Here is an 18,833-nt window from a genome sequence, read left to right as displayed (position 1 = left end):
GTTTTTTGGTCCCCTATTTATAATAATAGGGTTTAATTAAATCCTAGATAGATTTAATAGAGCCCTAGTGAGGGTCGACTCTCTCTCTCGATCAGCGTTATGTTTAAACTCAAAGTGCTACACGTGAAGAAGCAGAATCTAATAGGAAAAGTATTAATTAGATTCTTTATTTAATTATTAATGGATAATTATAATTAGCACCAAATCCATTAATTAAATAAAGAGCCAATTAAATTAGCAAATTCCAAATAACTCCCTATATGATAACAATTTATCATATACAACCCCCCCACTAATCAACACCATCATTATGGAATCTAGGGTATGTACACATGTACTGCCAAACCCCAATCCATAGTACATGTCCATATAAGAGCGTCTGTGCATCCGATCAGGTCCCGCAAAACTCGATAAAACACTTTATTTGAAATAACTATAAATAATGTATCATTTTATGTAAAATAAATTTTGCAAAACCATTTTCAAACGATCGATCCGTTCGATCCGACCATGCACGACAGTCTCTATCTTGGTGTTCCCCAATCGGGCAGGTGACCGTGTTGGATAACTCCTTCACTCACAAAGTGTTCATGCATTCCCGAACACCGGCTTTGACTCGCTTGAGTCTCGGTCATTGATGAACCAAAGAATACGATCACACTTTGCGGTGACAAGGTTCCCTCAGTGCAGGGTGTCGGTGACACATGTCTATCCCTTCCTACATCTGGCAGTAATGCATGAGGGAATCGACAAAGTAGATTCTTCGCCAATGCACACATCAAACATGTGAGCACTCGCATTCGTACCCTGACATCACATGTCTAGGCATATCCAATGCGACGACCATATAATAAGAGTGCCCAACCCAAACCCTAGTCGTGACTACCATTTTAAGTATAACTTACGGACACATAATGCTCAAAAAGTTTATATCGCATGTGACAATATTAAACTAAAATGTATAAATGTTCAATACAAAGGTGAACCGGGTTGAACCGGACTAAACCAGGTTTGATGGACACACACTTGTCCAATAGAACCTCACGTACAGCAGCCATATCCATGGGACTCGAAGAAAATAATATGTCCCAGTCGAGTGGGCATATCCAATAATATATCCAACTGATGATGATAACCCAATATCAAGCCGACCGTGTGAAACACCTACTTGTCTCTAGTTAACCTATCTGACTAGGGGTACCAACTGGTTGGGAATGTTGCTGCCAGCCTTGTAGCAAGAACATTCCTGCTATAAGTGTAGCACAAATTTTTTTCCACAAAATATACCCTACATTAACTCTCAAAACATCCATTCGTCATATCTATGTTGGGATATATGCAATTCAAACAGTTAATCATCTTAACCATATCTATGCTTATGTTGTTTAGACAAGTATTCAAGTAGTATAGAACCTTCAAAGACAGAAGATAGATCCAAAACCTAATCTAAAGCTATAGAGAAATAAACTCAAATCGTAGCATGGTTTCAAATCTCATTAATTCAATTCTTTGAAGTTGGCTTAGTTGGTCGGTGGTTTGCCAGTTGAGTGCATGCCCCCAGGAGGTCAAAGAATCGACTCTACTGGATTGCATATATATTATGCTGAAAAACGCACCCCTCTCCCCCGGTAGTTGTAGTGTTAGCTTTTAGTTTATGGCCTATTGGCCTTGGGTAGGATAAACCAAAAAAAAGTATGGTCACCATGTCATGCCAAGTTCTTGTGGAGGGCAAGCTCAAGTTTAGTAATTGCCAACTAATTTATTTTATTATATTATTTTTTTAGGGTGGAAGGTAAATCTCACTAATAGTTCATGCCACACACATATATGATAAGAAGAATTTAATGCCAAGAAGTCCCATAAATTTGTACAATGTTTTACAGCTATGTAGGTCTAGATTACTTCAATCAGATCGAGACACTAAAATAGAACTGTGTTATACATGCAAAGATCATCTGCTAGTGTTGAACATTCAACAATCAATATTTGATGCTAGCATGATAGAATCCCCTAAATACTCTTGACGAGTTCCATTGGCAGTAGAACTTGTTGATACTCACCAAGAAAGCTTTCACTTTCTTGGTATTTATGTTGTATCCATGGGTGCTCATACAACATCCTCAATGACTCAAGCTCCATTGCAACTTCTTTCATTGTTGGCCTATCTTCTCCTTTAACCTTCAGGCATCTTCTAGCAAGTTCAGCAACTGCCACTAATTGTTCTCTATTTCCCTCATTCACTACTTGGTAGTCGAGAATCTGAAAAAGATTGTTATTTTTTATTGAAGAAACAAAATGCATTGCAAGGCCTTCACATTCCTCAGATCCTTCTGATCGAATTGGATTTTTCCTGGTCAAAAGCTCGACAAGGACAATGCCGAAACTATAAACATCACTCTTATCAATAAGTCGACCTGTATAAAAGCATTCTGGGTCCAAGTAACCTAAGGTCCCTTGAACTAATGTTGTGGCTTGAGCTTGATCCAAAGGAGTCAGTCTTGAAGCTCCAAAATCAGATACTTTAGCCATGTAATTATCATCTAGAAGTATATTAGAAGACTTGACATCCCTATGGAGGATGGGTATTGAATGAGCAGAGTGCAAATACCCCAATGCTCCAGCTGTTTCAGTGGCGATTCTTAAACGGTTTCGCCATGAAATAGACACTACATGATTCTCGTTATGGATATGTTGGAAGAGGGTTCCATTAGAGATGAACTCGTAAACCAACAATGGAACCTCTGTTTCTAAACAACAACCCAAGAGCTTCACCACATTTCTATGGTTGATTTGAGAAAGGATATCAACCTCATTGATAAATTGTATAATTTGGCCTTTATCCATTATTTTGGATTTCTTAATTGCCACTACTCTGCCATTTGATAAGATTCCTCTAAAAACTGTACCATAACCTCCTTGGCCAAGTATCCGGCTCTCATCAAAGTTGTTGGTTGCTTTCTCGAGTTGTTCTACGGTAAAAATCCCAGCAATATCTGTGACACCCCTACGTGAAGCAATTTGTTGTTGTAATAGCAAACCTCCATTTTGTTGAAAGAATCTTTCTCTACGTTTGATGATTCTTCTCCGTTGAATTCCCCAATATGAAAAACAAAAACATACAGGTACAAATATAAATCCTGCACCAACACCTGCGTTTAAAACAGATTTTCGACATGTTATTTTTTTCTCAATCTCAAAATTATTTCTATCATTGAGAATTTTGGCTAAAGTGCACAAGGCTAGTAGGGAGTGGGTTGTTTCAATAGCTAGTTGTGTATGGCCTATTTTGAGCTGGGCTTTGGATGAATTCATGTTGAACTCCTATATTTTAAATAAATGGGCAGTGTTCTTCATGTTGGACGTAGGGACCATGCCTCACATGGCAGTCAATGAGAGTGGGGATGTAAACGGATCGGATTCGGCTCGTAGTGCTATATCTGCATCCGCATCCGATTAGCTTTTGGACAGGATTCAGATAGTGCTAAATGGATACGGACATGGATATGAATCGAATATTTTATCCATTTACATGTAAATATAGCTTTTCGGATAGCTATAGCCTATCCATATTCGTATCTGTTTAACTTTCGGATGGATTCGGATAGTGTTAAACGAATACGAACACGAATACGGAAACGGATTTCGGCTATTCATTTACATCCCTAAATGAGAGCATGTGCGCTGAGTCGCTGACACATTAGGGTGCAATTACAACCATTCATGGAGGCGAGCCAATAATTTCCGCCCCCATGTGTCTGGGCGTGGCCCTTGCGTCCCACGCAGAGAACATTTCTCCATAAATAAAATGAGTTTTGCTCGAACAATATTTCTACTAATATTGCCCCCCCCCCCCCAATATCAGTCTTGGAGATTACTTGCCACCTGCCCAAGGTTCATAAACCAGGTATCGAACTCAGTATCTGTCATAGCAGATACCGATCCGGATCGATCAAAATTGACCAAAATCCAAGTTTTACTGTATCAGGTTTAGATCGGGCAAAATATCAATAAAATACAAAAAATTTGGTATGAATCGGGCAAAAATTCAAGAGGGTCAAAATCCCCAAAATGTCGATAAAAAAATCCAAAAAAATGACAAGTATCGGATTGGATCGACCGATCCAACCAAGTTGACCGGTCTAAGGAATCATCCAAGAATAACTAGTCGGAACAGTCAAATCTCGATGCCGATCCGATATCCGGTTGATATCAGACGATCCAAAGAATATCCGGATAACATTGATTTTTGGTATAATCCTAAGGCATAGACGTACTTGAATTGACTTGACTTGTAATTATACTAATTTTAGCTGAAAGTTTTCCTGTACAGAATTTTACCGAAACAACCAAACAAGAATATAGCAATTTTATTATTTAAAAAATTAAAATTACCTGAAATAGTTTTTATCCACGGAATCTTGCCTTGGTACTCACTACAGCCAGTCCCATTTTTCCAACCATCGCCATGATAGCCTTTTTGACAAGAGCAGGTATAACTCCCAATCGTATTATGGCATTTAGCATTCTGATGGCAGGAATTGTTGTGTCCATTTTCACATTCATCTATGTCTACATCATCAAATCCACCACCGCATCACAAGAATGATGAAAATTTGTTAGCTATTTCCACGAAAAGAGAACGAAACAAAGGAGGTTTTGATCATTTCAAAGGTGGGACCCAAAACCCCCCCTAGATGACCATACCCTTGTTTACGTTAGATGGGACCCTCTAGCTCCCGCTACTGCAGGAGGAGAGCCAGATCGGTCAAGGGAGAGGGAGGGGGGGAAGTGAAAAAACCCTATAATTCAAAAAGAAAAGCTAATTAATTACCTTGGCATCCTACTTGAGGAAGATAAGGGTTGCCTTCAAAACCATTGTTGCAATTACACCGATAGCCACGGCCACTGGTTGAATTAGAGCAATAGCTATTTGGACCACAATCGTGAGAATTTATTGCTTGTTGACATGTCTGATTACCAATTGCCCAGTCAAACACTATCTGATAATTCAATATGTTTAATCTCTGAGCCGAAAGATCAGATAAATAAAAGGTGAACCATTCTTGATCGGCCAAGAGAGCAAAGCTGCAAGGGTTGAACTTCCAAATATTCCCAGAGTGGTTATAGAAACTAGTTAGACTGACGTTGAAATCTTTAATACCCGAAGGTATTGAGGTTTGGCAACAACCAATTCCAGAGCAAGATCCGTTTGTCACACTATCCAGGCTACCACACACAGACACACACCCACTCGTAAAGTTTTTGTCAGGCACTTTAATGTAGGCAACGGTGTCACATCCGATGGTTATGAAGTTGTTGCGGCTTGCTGAGTACGTGAATGGCCCCGATTCGCCCAGTGAATAAGAGTAGACTCGCTCGTCTGTCTTCTCTCCAAGAGAATTGAAGCATTGATAAGCATAATTTTTACCTTCCCGTATGATATGGGATTCCAATAATGAGATCTGAAAAACCTCACGTGTACCATTAAAATGATAGGGTTTGAGGCGGCCGGTGCTGTCATTCTTGGCCTCGCATGTAATTTGATATCCAGGATGCTTGAAGCATCCTTCTGTGACGCCAAATGGGTAAGGTATGCTCACATTTCCGCATTTCTCCTGGCAACCCGGCAAGGCTAGTGGTGGTGGAGGAACCGCCATGGCTACTACTGCAACTAATGAAAAAATAAGATTTAGCAGTTTCAGAAAATTCAGAACCATGGCTACGGTTCTGGGCCTTGGATCTATTCAATAATTCAAGGAAGAAATAATGTCTTTCTCCCCCTGTCTGACCCTTTCCCTATTTATCTTCCTTTTTTTGTTCGGAGTTAGTCAAGAACAAAAGAAGACCTATTTAGTCAAGGTAGGAATTGTATAGTATTTTGAATTTTCCACCATGTTACTTTTTTGGGTTCTCTCTCTCAAGTCAACATACAAATTAATAGCCTATTTTTCTTTTGTCTGTAACTCGGTGTTACTAAGGATTCAGTCAAAGTTCTTTATCTTGAATATTGACCATTTCAAAAAGGCTTGGAGGACTTAACATCGTGTTCAGATCCGCTACCCAAGCTCTCTGGTCTAATGAACCAGGCTTTGCTAGCCAAAAAGGCTTGGGAGTTACTCTTTCCATCTTTCTCCCAGTGGTCCTCCGTCATGAAGTCAAAATATTTCCCAAATACCATTCCTTAAGGCCCATTGTCCACAATCTTCATCTTGGGGTTGGAAATCAATATGCTCAGCTAGGTCGGGCCTAGAATTGACTCCCCTAATAATAAAGGACTAGCTTCAAGATCTTACCAAGGGAAAAAAAGACTACCTTCTAGCTAGATGCCTAATTGCCTAATAAGGTGGCTTACATTCCTTTTCTAGGTTTCAATGAGAACTCTTCAAGATTCAAGGGAATGCTTCAAGGACTTTGTGTTAACTTGAGAGTCTTTCAACAGTTACTTCTTATTCAACAATGTGTTCTTCCCTATGCTTGGCAACCCTACGTTGAAGTTCCGTTGATCCTACTTTTTCTTCAACTATGCCTTCCCTTCTATGTCAACAACAGCCCTAGCTTGATTTTCCATGCGTACAATTTGAGTTACACGATACCTCCTCCTGAGAGCATTTGTGATATAATTGATAATATGTCTAGCGTTTTGCTTAGATGATTATATAGAAAGTAAGAAATATTCAAAAACAACATAATATGATAATTTCAATAAGTGAAAGTGTCTAACATAATATGACCAGTAACCCATGTCAGATACAAAATTAGTAAAATGCTTAGGCGCTAATGCCTTGGTGAGAGGATTAGCTATCATTAAACTTGTCTTGATGTGTATGATACTTACATATGAAACCTTCACAGTAGTTATCTATCAAAAAATAATAAAAAGTAAAAGAAAATAAATTGGAGTATATAGAAAGTACCAAAATGATCAAATTGAAATGTGAGGAGTAGAGCTCCAACATGTGATCCAAAAAAAAAAAAAAAAAACAGAAGAAGAAGAAGAAAGAACCACTTGAATTTGAGCACACATTTGGATTTGGGTCATTTACCCATGTTTATAAGGATTCAGATCCTCTACTGCCAAGCTGCCCGGCAGGACCCTACTATCAAGACACAGCGGTAAATGACTGTCCTACCTTTACTCGGGCAAGGTGCTTGGGCAGGGGTAAGGCGGTCATTCCTCGCCTTGCTGTGTCTTGGCAATAGGGTCCTGCCGAGCTGCTCGGCAGTAGAGGATCCAAATTGTATTTATATAGACATCTAGACCTCAGTGACCGAATCTTTCTTCCATAAATGGCATTTTTAGGTATAGATTATTGAATTCGCACTCTCAGAGTCGGAGTATGCTCAGTCCTGAAATTAAAAATTTTAAGATCTCAATATATAGGTTTAGAGTATAAGTTTTTTGTAAAAATTTGGACTTAATTGGACAAGTCTAAACTTAAATTTCTTATTCGATCAAACTTTATTGGTGCTGCCATTGTTCATCATCCTTTATTTATTTATTTATTTTTTATTTAGTGAAACTTGAAACTCACGTGTACATATAGATATGCTCAAAAAGATGCATTTTTTGGGTACTAGACCTAGATGCTATTAGACCCACTAGTTTAGATCTTGTTACTTTCCACCACATTAGTGCAGTATAGAAGGCATCTAGTCCACCCCCTTTTTATCCCCTTTGTCCTCCACCCCCTCCACCCCTTTATAGCATTAAAAATAAATAAATAAATAATTAATCAATTAAATTTGATGGACACACTTCCAACTATTGGGAAACTGGTTGGGCAAATGACAGTTGATGTTGTCATTATTGTTAACATAGCCAGTGTAAACACACGAACACAGAAGCAGTGATAGACACTTAGACATAATGGACACACTCACACAATCAAATAGTAGATAGATAGCATGTGTGATGTGGTACAATGAACGTATGTGGTGGACATACGTGATGTGGTAATATAGTGATAAGACTTATGTGTACACATGTACAAGACTGATGTGTACACATGTACAAAACTGATGTGGCATAGTATATATATGGACACATGTACAAAGTACATAGCACAACTGCAATACACCTGTGATGATATAGAGTATTCAGATGAGCATGTACTAATGACATTGTAGCAACAGTCAGAGTCAGATGTCAGTGTGGAAGGTCATATATTATCAGCACAATGTTAGTATAGAGAGGTAGTTGTGAGTGCAGTGTACCAATTAATGGCAATACAGATATGTACATTGTTATGATAGTACTGGGAGTGAAGTTTTTATGACCTACAGTCACAGACAATGACTTGGCAATACGGTCAGGTTGACAGAGTTGCTGAAGCTTCTAGATATGTGTGGCAATGGTTTATGGTGTGTATGAATTTTCTTTCTCCTTGGAAACGGATGCTCTATCAACCCATGGACTGACTACTACTGTATACCAGACTGTCCCCCCTAGCAGCTCCTCTCCGGCCCCCTCCACCCTCTTGCCCCACTTTCGGTTGATCTTTTATTTGATTCTAACACTCTGACATGGAACAGAAATCAGATCTTTCACTGGTGGCCACCAGATATGTATAGCGTTCCGGATTTTATCTATTCCCATCCCTACCTTCCCTTGCCAGGACCGTATTGTGTGGTTGGGCACCTCATCTAGCTTGTTTATTGTTGCTTCTGCCTATAAGATGGACATTGAGGATGATAGGATAATGCAAAGTCCAATCTGGTTGAAAGTGTGGCATCTTCCTACAGCTCCAAAAACCCAACACTTGGTGTGGAAAATATTGAACCAGAAACTCCCCCTCCCGAATCTTCTAAATCAGAGAGGGTTTCAATTCAATCCAGTTTGCATCTTATGCAATGAGGAGCAACAGAGTGCGAACCATCTTTTCCTGAATTGCCGAAAAGTGCATGTTATATGGGCCTCCCTCGGATTACGTACTCGACTTTTTTCACACCCAGGCGGTTAAGGCTGGAATAATTACAGCGATGAAGCATTCTAGCTCCACCAGAGACAACAAGCTAAAGTCTGCTCTTTTCTGCAGTGTGATATGGATTATTTGGAGAGGCTATTGGGATCTTCTCTTCAGGAATGAACCTTTTAACTCCAACACAATCATGTTGAGAGCTATTACTTATGCCAAAGAGTAGATTGCATGTCACGCAATGCCTCAACAGGCAGCAACAAGATGGGTAAGTTGGATACCCCCTCCAGAAGGTTTCCTGAAGTTCAACGTAGATGGAGCCAGTAGTGGTAATCCAGGTAATGCTGGCATTGGTGGAGTCTGTAGAAACCACAACTCAAGTTTTCTTTGCAGCTTCGCTCAGGGAATTGGGAGAAACTATGCGCTTGTAGCTGAGGCCTTAGCAGTCCGGAAAACTTTGCAAATGGCTGTAGAACTGGGATTCAACAGGCTCATCATAGAGAGAGTGATAATTGGCTTGTGGTACATCTTCTCAACAATCCTTCGCAGGTCCCTCCTTGGCGTATGGCAACTGTTATTGAGGATTGCATTTCAATAGCCCAACACTTTGCTTCTATTTCCTTCCAGCATACCCTACGTGAGGCAAATGCGGTTGTTGACTGCTGAGCGACTCTTGGATCTACTACTCAATCCTAACTGTCGTGGACCTCTTCTCCCCCTCAATGTATTTCCAACCATCGCCATGATAGCCTTTTTGACAAGAGCAGTTATAACTCCCAATCGTATTATGGCATTTAGCATTGTGATGGCAAGAATTGTTGTGTCCATTTTCATATTCATAGATGTCTTCATCATCAAATCCACCACCGCATCACAAGAACGATGAATCATAGAATTCTCCATCATTACTCAGAGTCAACATAGAAAATAAGTAATCTGATCATGTCTGTGTGTAGGTCGAAAATTCTGACCGTTTCAATCTAGTAGAAACCTAGCCATTAGCGAGAAATTTTCATCTCTCTTTTTTTTTTTTTTTTTTTTTTTTTGGTGTCTGTTTGTGAGGTGGGGCGATTCGTCAAGATAAATATCTCTTAAAGTCTTTGGAGATTCGCCAGGACAAATATCTCTTCTTTTTTTTTTTTTTGATGAGAAAACAAAATACATACAACCTATAAATCCTGCTTGTGCTTGGCTAAATTACAAACAATATCTCTTTAGTCTTTGGAAACTTTGCTATACGCGACAAGGAAACTAAATTGGGCTAAAAGTTATTGTGGCCGTGGTCCTTACTCATAAGTCATAAGACATCCTATGAATTTTTTTTTTTTTGGGTTGAGACATCCTACTGAAGTCAAAGTAAGAATTTATGTGCAGTTTCCTCTCAAGAGGGAGCTTTTCGATGGTTCATTTACCTGTACATATGTCGTATGTAGTTACTGCATTCATATACATGGGAGTGGAGAAGAACATGAAGATGCTACACACATGGTTTGAGGTATTAGTATCGTATCGCCCGTATCAGGTGATATGTACCGGTTTTACTGGTCGCTGATACTGATACTGTGTCAAGATTGTATCAATACCATAATACGGACAAGGGATAAAAGTGAAAAAAAAAAAACTCATTTTTTAAGGAGAATCAGGAGCAAAGTTTTCTGATACAGGCGATCCGACCAATACCATATCGGTATAATATTGGTTTTACAAGTTATTGATACCCTGTTTCGATACCATGCACTAAAACCATGGCTACACACTGAAGATACTGATAAATTCTGAAACGTGAGAATGCTGCAGCGTGAACTCGCTAGAATAATCTTATTATCACATGTGTGCAGTGATATACACAACCGGTGAATACAGATGGTAATGGGATACACATGGAAGATGCGACATCCAATGGTGTCGAGCTCTAGAAGAAAGAGAAATAAAAAACTGGGTCAATCGAGCTCGCACTGTTGGATGAAGCATCTTCCACATGTCGAGCTCTCAGGCCCGAACTGCAATGCACTGCATGATCGGTGCACTGCAAAGGATTTTAATATCTTAATCTAAGGAAATTGAGATATGATGGAATAAAATACAAGAGATAATTAGGTAAGGAGAGATTGACTCAATCTCATCCTAAGGAAAGAAATATCACTAGACTTCAATAGACTTGGAGGACAAGTAGGGTACGGCTGGGAACAGCTGGCCTCCCTCCAATAAGGCCATGTAATACTCCCCCTCAAGTTGGAGTGTGAAGGTCACAAATGCCCCACTTGGAAAAGAGAGAATGAAAAAGATCACGACTGAGGGGCTTCGTGAGGATATCTATGAGCTGCAAATGGGAAGGGACGTGAGCAGTAGCGATGCAATCAGATAGTACACACTCCCGAACAACATGAAAATCGATGTCAATGTGCTTGGTGCACTCATGAGTGACTAGATTGGCGGTGATGTGTAGTGCGGCCTGATTGTCATAGTAGAGGTGCATAAGGGTGGATTGTGAAACACTGAGATCACGCAAAAGACTACGAATTAGCCAAACAAGCCCGCAAGTGGTGGTTGCCATAAAATGATATTCCACCTCCGTCGAGGAACGAGAAACTATACTTTGCTTCTTAGATTTCCAAGACAAGGGACTGCTACCAAGGAGAGTGGCGTAGCTAGTGATAGAGCGACATCTAGAGAGGCAATCGGAATCTGAGAAGGCAGTGAGGTGGAGAGAGCTCCTAGCCGAGAAAAATAAACTAGTTCCAAGAACCGATTTAAGGTACTAGAGAACTCGCATTGTTGCATCCAAATGCGGTTGTCGCAGTGCCTGCATGAACTGACTCAGGGTATTGACGAAGTAGGTGATGTCAAGACGAGTGATGGTGAAATATATGAGACGCCCAATGAGTCGACGAGACAAAGAAGGATCAACTAGCAGAGGGACAGTTTCATGATCAAGGTAAAACTGATGTTCGATAGGAAAAGTGACCTGTTTGGCGGCAAGCAAACCATATTTGGAGAGAACGTCCAATGTATATTTGTGCTGGTTGATGAAGATGCCAGTAGAGTGTTGTACAACCTCGATCCTGCAGAAATATTTAAGCTACCTCAAGTCCTTGATGTGAAAATGAAGTTGGAGAAAGTTGATGAGTCCTTGAATTGCAGGCGAATCATTGTCGACAATGATGATATCATCCACAAAAATAAGAACTGAGGTTGTATAACTAGAGCTGTCGGACTTGGTGAAAAGAGAATAATCGGCTAATGACTGACGGTACTTCGGTAAGGGCTTGTAAGAGTGGCAAACCAATTCCTGGACACCTGTTTAAGGCCGTAAAGTGATTTATTGAGCCTATAGAAACGAGTCTCCCCTTGTTGCAATAACCTAGTGGAAGACGCATGTAGACTTCTTCATGGAGATCTCCATGGAGGATTGCATATTCATTGGCTATCCTTATGGCGAGAAGGGCTACCATGTATATGACCTCACCTCCTATACTATCTTTTTATCTAGGGACGTCATCTTCCATGAGGGTGTTTTCCCATTCTCCCCATCCCCCATGGTGCCATCCCCTCCCTCTACTACTGTCCTTCCCCTCCCTCTACCTGAGTTTCCCCCCACCTGCTCCAATCGAATACCCCCAATATCTCCCTGGGTTACCCCCGTCCCCTCCCCCAGGTCACCCCCTTCGCCAACCAGGGAGTATGCGTAGTCAACAACAATACGATCCTCCAAATGTTCAACCAACGTGTAAGTATCATAATCGGATGAAGATAAATCAGTAGCAAAGACTAGAGTGTCATCTATAGTTTGGTGGATAGAAGTTTGGATGGTAGGGAGATGGGTCAGTCGAGGGAATAGTGGTAGATGGTAAAGGAGTTGGGATAGGTGTAGGAAGGGCACATGATGTGGGAGAGGTTAGAAAGGTTAGTGGTTTGGAAGTAGATGGACCTGTGGACGGAATAGTGGCATGAATTTTTATCGTATACAGTTCCCTGACTGGTGCGGTTCTCTAGTGTCTCTCACAAGAGGAGGGTGGACCCCACCTAGGCAGAATGTTCGGTCAGGTGCCCCGGGTGGGTCCCACCCCCCTCTTGTGAGAGGCACTAGGGCACCGCACCGATTTGGGAATCGTAGACAATAACAATTCATAGTGGCATATGGTAATGGAGAAGGGAAAGGTACTAAAAGAACTTGATGTTGAAGAGGTTAGTATTTTTTCCGCGCAAGATTTTTATCAAAGTCAAGTGAGATTAGAGGAACATTTAAATCTTCTTCTGTCTGACGTGAAATTAAAAAAAACGTGGAAGTTCACTTCATCCAAAGAAAGGTGGATCATTGGGAAAGGTGATTGCATTCGTTTCTGGAAGGATAGATGGATAGGGAACCAATCCCTTGAAGAACATTTAGGTGTTGAGCCATCTCTATTTCCTTGGGATAGGTTGGTTAGAGATTTTATTGAAAATTCTTCTTGGGTCTTGCCGCAGGTTCATTCTATCTTAGTGCAAAATATTTTTGCCAAGGTGAAGGATATTAGAATTCCTACACATTAGGTTGAGGACATGTGTTGTTGGAATCCAGATCCGTCGGGATCGTTTTCGATCAAGTCGGCTTGGGAGGAGATTCGTAGGAAAAATCCAATAGTCCCCTGGTTTTCTTTGATCTGGAAAAATAACCTGCTTCCTCGTCAATCTTTATTTGGGTGGAAGTGGGTGTGGGGTAGACTGCTTCTGATGAGGTGGTTCAATCTAAAGGTATCCAACTTACTTCTAGATGTGAGTTATGTAGGAATTCATCAGAGTTGATGCAACATTGCTTCTTGGATTGTTGCATTTCCACAACAGTTTGGAAGGAGTTTGTTTCTCTTTTCAATATTGCTTGGCAGCCCTTCCCCAAGATTCCATTGGTGGTTTGGTGTCATGGTGGAAGGCAAAGAGTATACAAGTTTGGCTCAAAGAAGCCTGGCTTGTAGGCCTCATCTTGGTTTCTTTTTTTCTTTGGTTGCAAAGAAACTCAAGAAGATTCGAGGATAAGTTGATGCGGGTGGAGTTAGTTATGTGGCAGATTTTATATGCATGAAAGGAACAATTGCCTTTCTGCAACTGTAGAACCCTTTCGATGGATGATTTCTTAACTTCAAGAAGATTGGGTGTCCCTATTCGCACCTATAGGATGCAAAGACCGTTGGAAATATTCTTGTGTGCTCCCTCTTTTCCATGGTTTAAAGTAAATGTAGATGGGTGTTCGCTTGGTAACCCAGGAAGAGCTAGGGGTGGTGGTGTGATTCGTGACCACGAGTCAAGAATTATCTCATGTTTTGGAGATTTTCTTGGTATAAAAATAAACTATGAAGCAGAATTCCTGAGTTTGATCAATGGTATCATGACTGCAAAGCATTTAAGAATCCAAAATCTTTGGATTGAATCGGATTCGATCGTTGTGTCGTCTGCGGTCTACAATGGTAAGATTCCTTGGTTTGTTTTGCAAATTTGGTGGTTTCTACAGCCTTACCTTGCTGATATTCATTAGAAAATTACTCACTACTACCGGGAGGCAAATCCCATAGTAGGTTTTCTAACAAAAAAGGTTGTTGACAGTGGAGAATCTACCCTACCTCCAAGGTTTCCCCCTCTGATTCAAGATGAGTTGCGGGTCAATGCTCAGCATAGACCAAGATTTCACTTTCTTTAGTTTGTAGTCTGTGGGTAGATGAATCCTACCCCTGCCGATGGCCTTGCCCATTGGTGGAGGGTAGCCTCATTTTGCTTGCATTTTTGTTTTTGTTTCTGCTTTCTCACTGACCCAGCTTGTACATTCTTTTTCCTTTTTAATTTCTCTTAATACATATGATCTTCTAGCAAAAAAGAGAGGTTAGTATTTTGGAAGGATGTAGAGACTGTTGGAGAACAGAAACTTCTCCAAGATGAGATATCTGAAGTTTTTCAAGAGGAGTTGCCATGAAGAAACTAATCAGGGTAGTGAGAATTGTAGTTTATTTCTAAGAAAGAGATTGATGAGTTATCACGCACAGAAGCAGAGGAAATCGCACAAGAGCGAAGAGTTTCACCCTCAGAGGGGTGATGATGACACAGGGATAGTAGATGTTTCTTTTGCTTACATTTTGAGATATGATGTAATATGATACAGATACGATATTATGTTAAATATGCTTTAGTGTAACTGAACATTTTAGAAAATTGTTATTAGACGGTATAGGGTATGGATATGAATGTTATAATGTTGATCTAACAATGATTTAGAATGTAATTATTCGATATTTCGATCCTGTGGGTGTTAGGGCCACCAGAGCCGTTATATATGTATGGTTTATGATGTTGGAGTCTTCCGCTATAGCATTTATGATTATGAATTCTAATTTATCTCCTGGAGATGTATGTAATCGATGACCAACCGTTATCACACGGTGGCAGCCCGTGACGGCCAATAACCAATTTTTTTCCAATAAAAATAACTTCAATTATTTTATTTTGTTATTTTTTTAGGGGAGAGGTAAATCCCACTAATAGTTCATGCCACATGCATATATGATAAGAAGAATTTAATGCCAATAGATCTCCCATAAATTTTTACAATGTTTTATAGCTATGTAGGTCTACAATACTTTAAACAGATCAAGACACTAAAATGGAACTATGTTGTAAATGCAAAGATCATCTGCTAGTGTTGAACATTCAACTAGAAACCTCTAATGAACATCCCATTGGTAGTAGAACTTGTTGATGGCTCACCAAGAAATCTTTCACTTTCTTCATATTTATGTTGTATCCATGGGTGCTCATACAACATCCTCAATGAATCAAGCTCCATTGCAACTTCTTTCATTGTTGGTCTATCTTCTCCTTTAACCTTCAGGCATCTTCTTGCAAGTTCAGCAACTGCCACTAATTGTTCTCTATTTCCCTCATTCACTACTTGGTAGTCAAGAATTTGAAAAAGATTGTTATCTTTCACTGAAGAAACAAAATGCATTGCAAGGCCTTCACTTTCCTCAGACAATTCTGATCGAATTGGATTTTTCCTGGTCAAAAGCTCGACAAGGACAACGCCAAAGCTATAAACATCACTCTTATCGATAAGTCGACCTGTATAAAAGCATTCTGGGTCCAAGTAACCTAAGGTCCCTTGAACTAATGTTGTGGCCTGAGCTTGATCCAAAGGAGTCAATCTTGAAGCTCCAAAATCAGATACTTTAGCCATATAATTATCATCTAAAAGTATATTGGAAGACTTGACATCCCTATGGAGGATGGGTATTGAGTGAGCAGAATGCAAATACCCCAATGCTCCAGCTGTTTCCGCGGCAATTCTTAAACGATTTGCCCATGAAATAGACACTGCTTGATTCTCGTTATGGATATGTTGGAAGAGGGTTCCATTAGAGATGAACTCGTAAACCAACAATGGAACCTCTGTTTCTAAACAACAACCCAAGAGTTTCACCACATTTCTATGGTTGATTTGAGAAAGGATATCAACCTCATTGATAAATTGTATAATTTGGCCTTTATCCATTATTTTGGATTTCTTAATAGCCACTACTCTGCCATTTGATAAGATTCCTCTAAAAACTGTACCAAACCCTCCTTGGCCAAGTATTCGGCTCTCATCAAAGTTGTTGGTTGCTTTCTCGAGTTGTTCTAGGGTAAAAATCCCGGCAATATCTGTGACACCCCTACGTGAAGCAATTTGTTGTTGCAATAGCAAACCTCCATTTTGTTGAAAGAATCTTTCTCTACGTTTGATGATTCTTCTCCGTTGAATTCCCCAGTATGAAAAACAAAAACATACAGATATAAATATAAATCCCACACCAACACCTGCATTAGAAATAGATTTTAATTAGACATTTAATTTCTTTTTTGAATCTCAAAATTAATTATCTCTATCATTGAGAATTTTGGCTAAATGTATACAAGACTAGTAGGGAGTGAGTTGTTTCAATAGCTAATTGTCTATGGCCTATTTTGAGCTGGGTTTTGGATGAATTCATGTTGAACTCCAATATTAATAAATGGGGAGTATTCTTTGTGTGGGATGTAGGGGTACATCGAACGTGGCAGTCAATGAGAACTCATGCGCTGGCACGTCAGTGGTGCAACAGCCATTCATGGAGGCACGCCAGTAATTTCTGTTCCCATGTGTCTGGGTGTGTTCCCTGCATCCCACGTAAAGAACATTTCTACTAATATTGCGCCCCCCCCTCCACACAAAAATCAGTCTTGGAGATTACTTTCCACCAGCCCAAGGTTCGTAATCCAAGTATCGAACTCGGGAGCTGTCATAGCAGATATCGATTCGAATCGGTTAAAATCGGTTTGGATTGATTAAAATTGATCAAAATCCAAGTTTTATTGTATCAGGTTTGGATCGGTCAAAAATATTAATAAAATACTAAAAATTGGTATAAATTGAACAAAAATTCAAGAGGATCAAAATCCCCAAAATATCAATATAAAAACCCCAAAAAATGACAAGTAACAGATCGGTCGACCAATCCAACTGAATTGACCAATCCAAGGAATGAACCAAGAATATTTTGTCAGATCAATCAAATCTCGATGCCGATTCGATATCCAATGATCCAGCCGATATCAGCCGATCCGAAGATTATCCAGGTAACATTGCTTTTTGATTCTAAACTGTACGACCTCGGATATTATCCAAAGGCATAGACTTGACTTGTAGTTATACTAATTTTAGCTGAAAGTTTTCCTTGACAGAATTTTACCGAAACAATCAAACAAGAATATAGCAATTTTATTATTAAAAATAAAATAAAATTACCTGAAATAGTTTTTATCCATGGAATCTTGCCTTGGTACTCAGTACAGCCAGTCCCATTTTTCCAACCATCGCCATGATATCCTTTTTGACACGAGCAGTTATAACTCCCAATCGTATTATGGCATTTAGCATTGTGATGGCAAGAATTGTTGTGCCCATTTTCACATTCATCTATATCTTCATCATCAAATTCACCACCGCATCACAAATATCACAAGAATGATGAAAATTTGTTAGCTATTTACACAAATAAAATTAAGCATTTCAAGCAATCTAACACCCTTTTTTTTTATTTTTGGGTGGAGGGTGGAAGTGAAAAACCCTGTAATTCAGAAAAAGAAGCTAAAGACTCAGATCTTCAACGGTGCACTGTCTGTTCTGCGTTGTCCTACGAAAACATAGGACGGCAAACAAAGACTACCTTACCTGGATTCAGGCAAGGCACTCTAACAAAAGAGTAAGACAATCATTACGCGTGGCTCTATATCTCTAGAAAGTAATTACCTTGGCATCCTACTTGAGGGAGATAAGGGTTGCCTTCAAAACCATTGTTGCAGTTACACCGATATCCACGGCCATTGGTTGAATCAGAGCAATAGCTATTTGGACCACAATCGTGAGAATTTGCTTGTTTACATGTCTGATTCCCAATTGCCCAATCAAACACCACTTGATAATTCAATCTGTTTAATCTATGAGCCGAAAGATCAGATAAATAAAAGGTAAACCATTCTTGATCGGCCAAGAGAGCAAAGCTACAAGGGTTGAACTTCCAAATATCCCCAGTGCGGTTATAAAAACTATTTAGACTAACGTTGAAAATTTTGAGTCCCAAAGGAATTGAGGATTGACAACAACCAATTCCAGAGCAAGATCCGTTTGTTACACTATTCACACTACCGCACAGAGACACACATCCACTCGTAATGTTTTTGTCACCCACGTTAATATAAGCAACGGTGTCGCATCCGATGGCTATAAACTTGTTGCGGCTTGACGAGAACGTGTATGGCCCCGATTCGTTCAGTGTATACGAGTAGACTAGCTCCTCTGTTTTCTGTCCAAGAGAATTGAAACATTGATAAGCATAATTTTTACCTTCCCGTATCACATGAGATTCCAATAATGAGATCTCA

The 18,833-nt window shown here is 39.8% G+C and overlaps 1 protein-coding gene across 1 annotated transcript in view; it reads right to left on the bottom strand.

The window, feature by feature from the left end:
* Window positions 1-1,949: 1,949 nt before the first annotated feature.
* LOC122663239 overlaps window positions 1,950-18,833 on the bottom strand; it is a 31,124-nt gene continuing 14,240 nt past the window's right edge. The window contains exons 4-8 of the mRNA XM_043858930.1: window positions 18,202-18,313; window positions 17,698-17,874; window positions 15,597-16,730; window positions 5,429-5,671; window positions 1,950-3,149 (exon numbers count right to left, since the gene is read on the bottom strand). Coding sequence (XP_043714865.1) covers window positions 2,011-3,149; window positions 5,429-5,671; window positions 15,597-16,730; window positions 17,698-17,874; window positions 18,202-18,313 — 2,805 coding nt within the window. The 3' untranslated portion in view covers window positions 1,950-2,010. The remainder of the gene's footprint in view (window positions 3,150-5,428; window positions 5,672-15,596; window positions 16,731-17,697; window positions 17,875-18,201; window positions 18,314-18,833) is intronic.

Source organism: Telopea speciosissima, chromosome 5 (genome assembly GCF_018873765.1).
Source record: "Telopea speciosissima isolate NSW1024214 ecotype Mountain lineage chromosome 5, Tspe_v1, whole genome shotgun sequence".
NCBI lineage: Eukaryota > Viridiplantae > Streptophyta > Magnoliopsida > Proteales > Proteaceae > Telopea > Telopea speciosissima.
The sequence above is the reverse complement of the archived record's forward strand: the minus strand, read 5'-3'. Positions and strand labels throughout refer to the sequence as shown.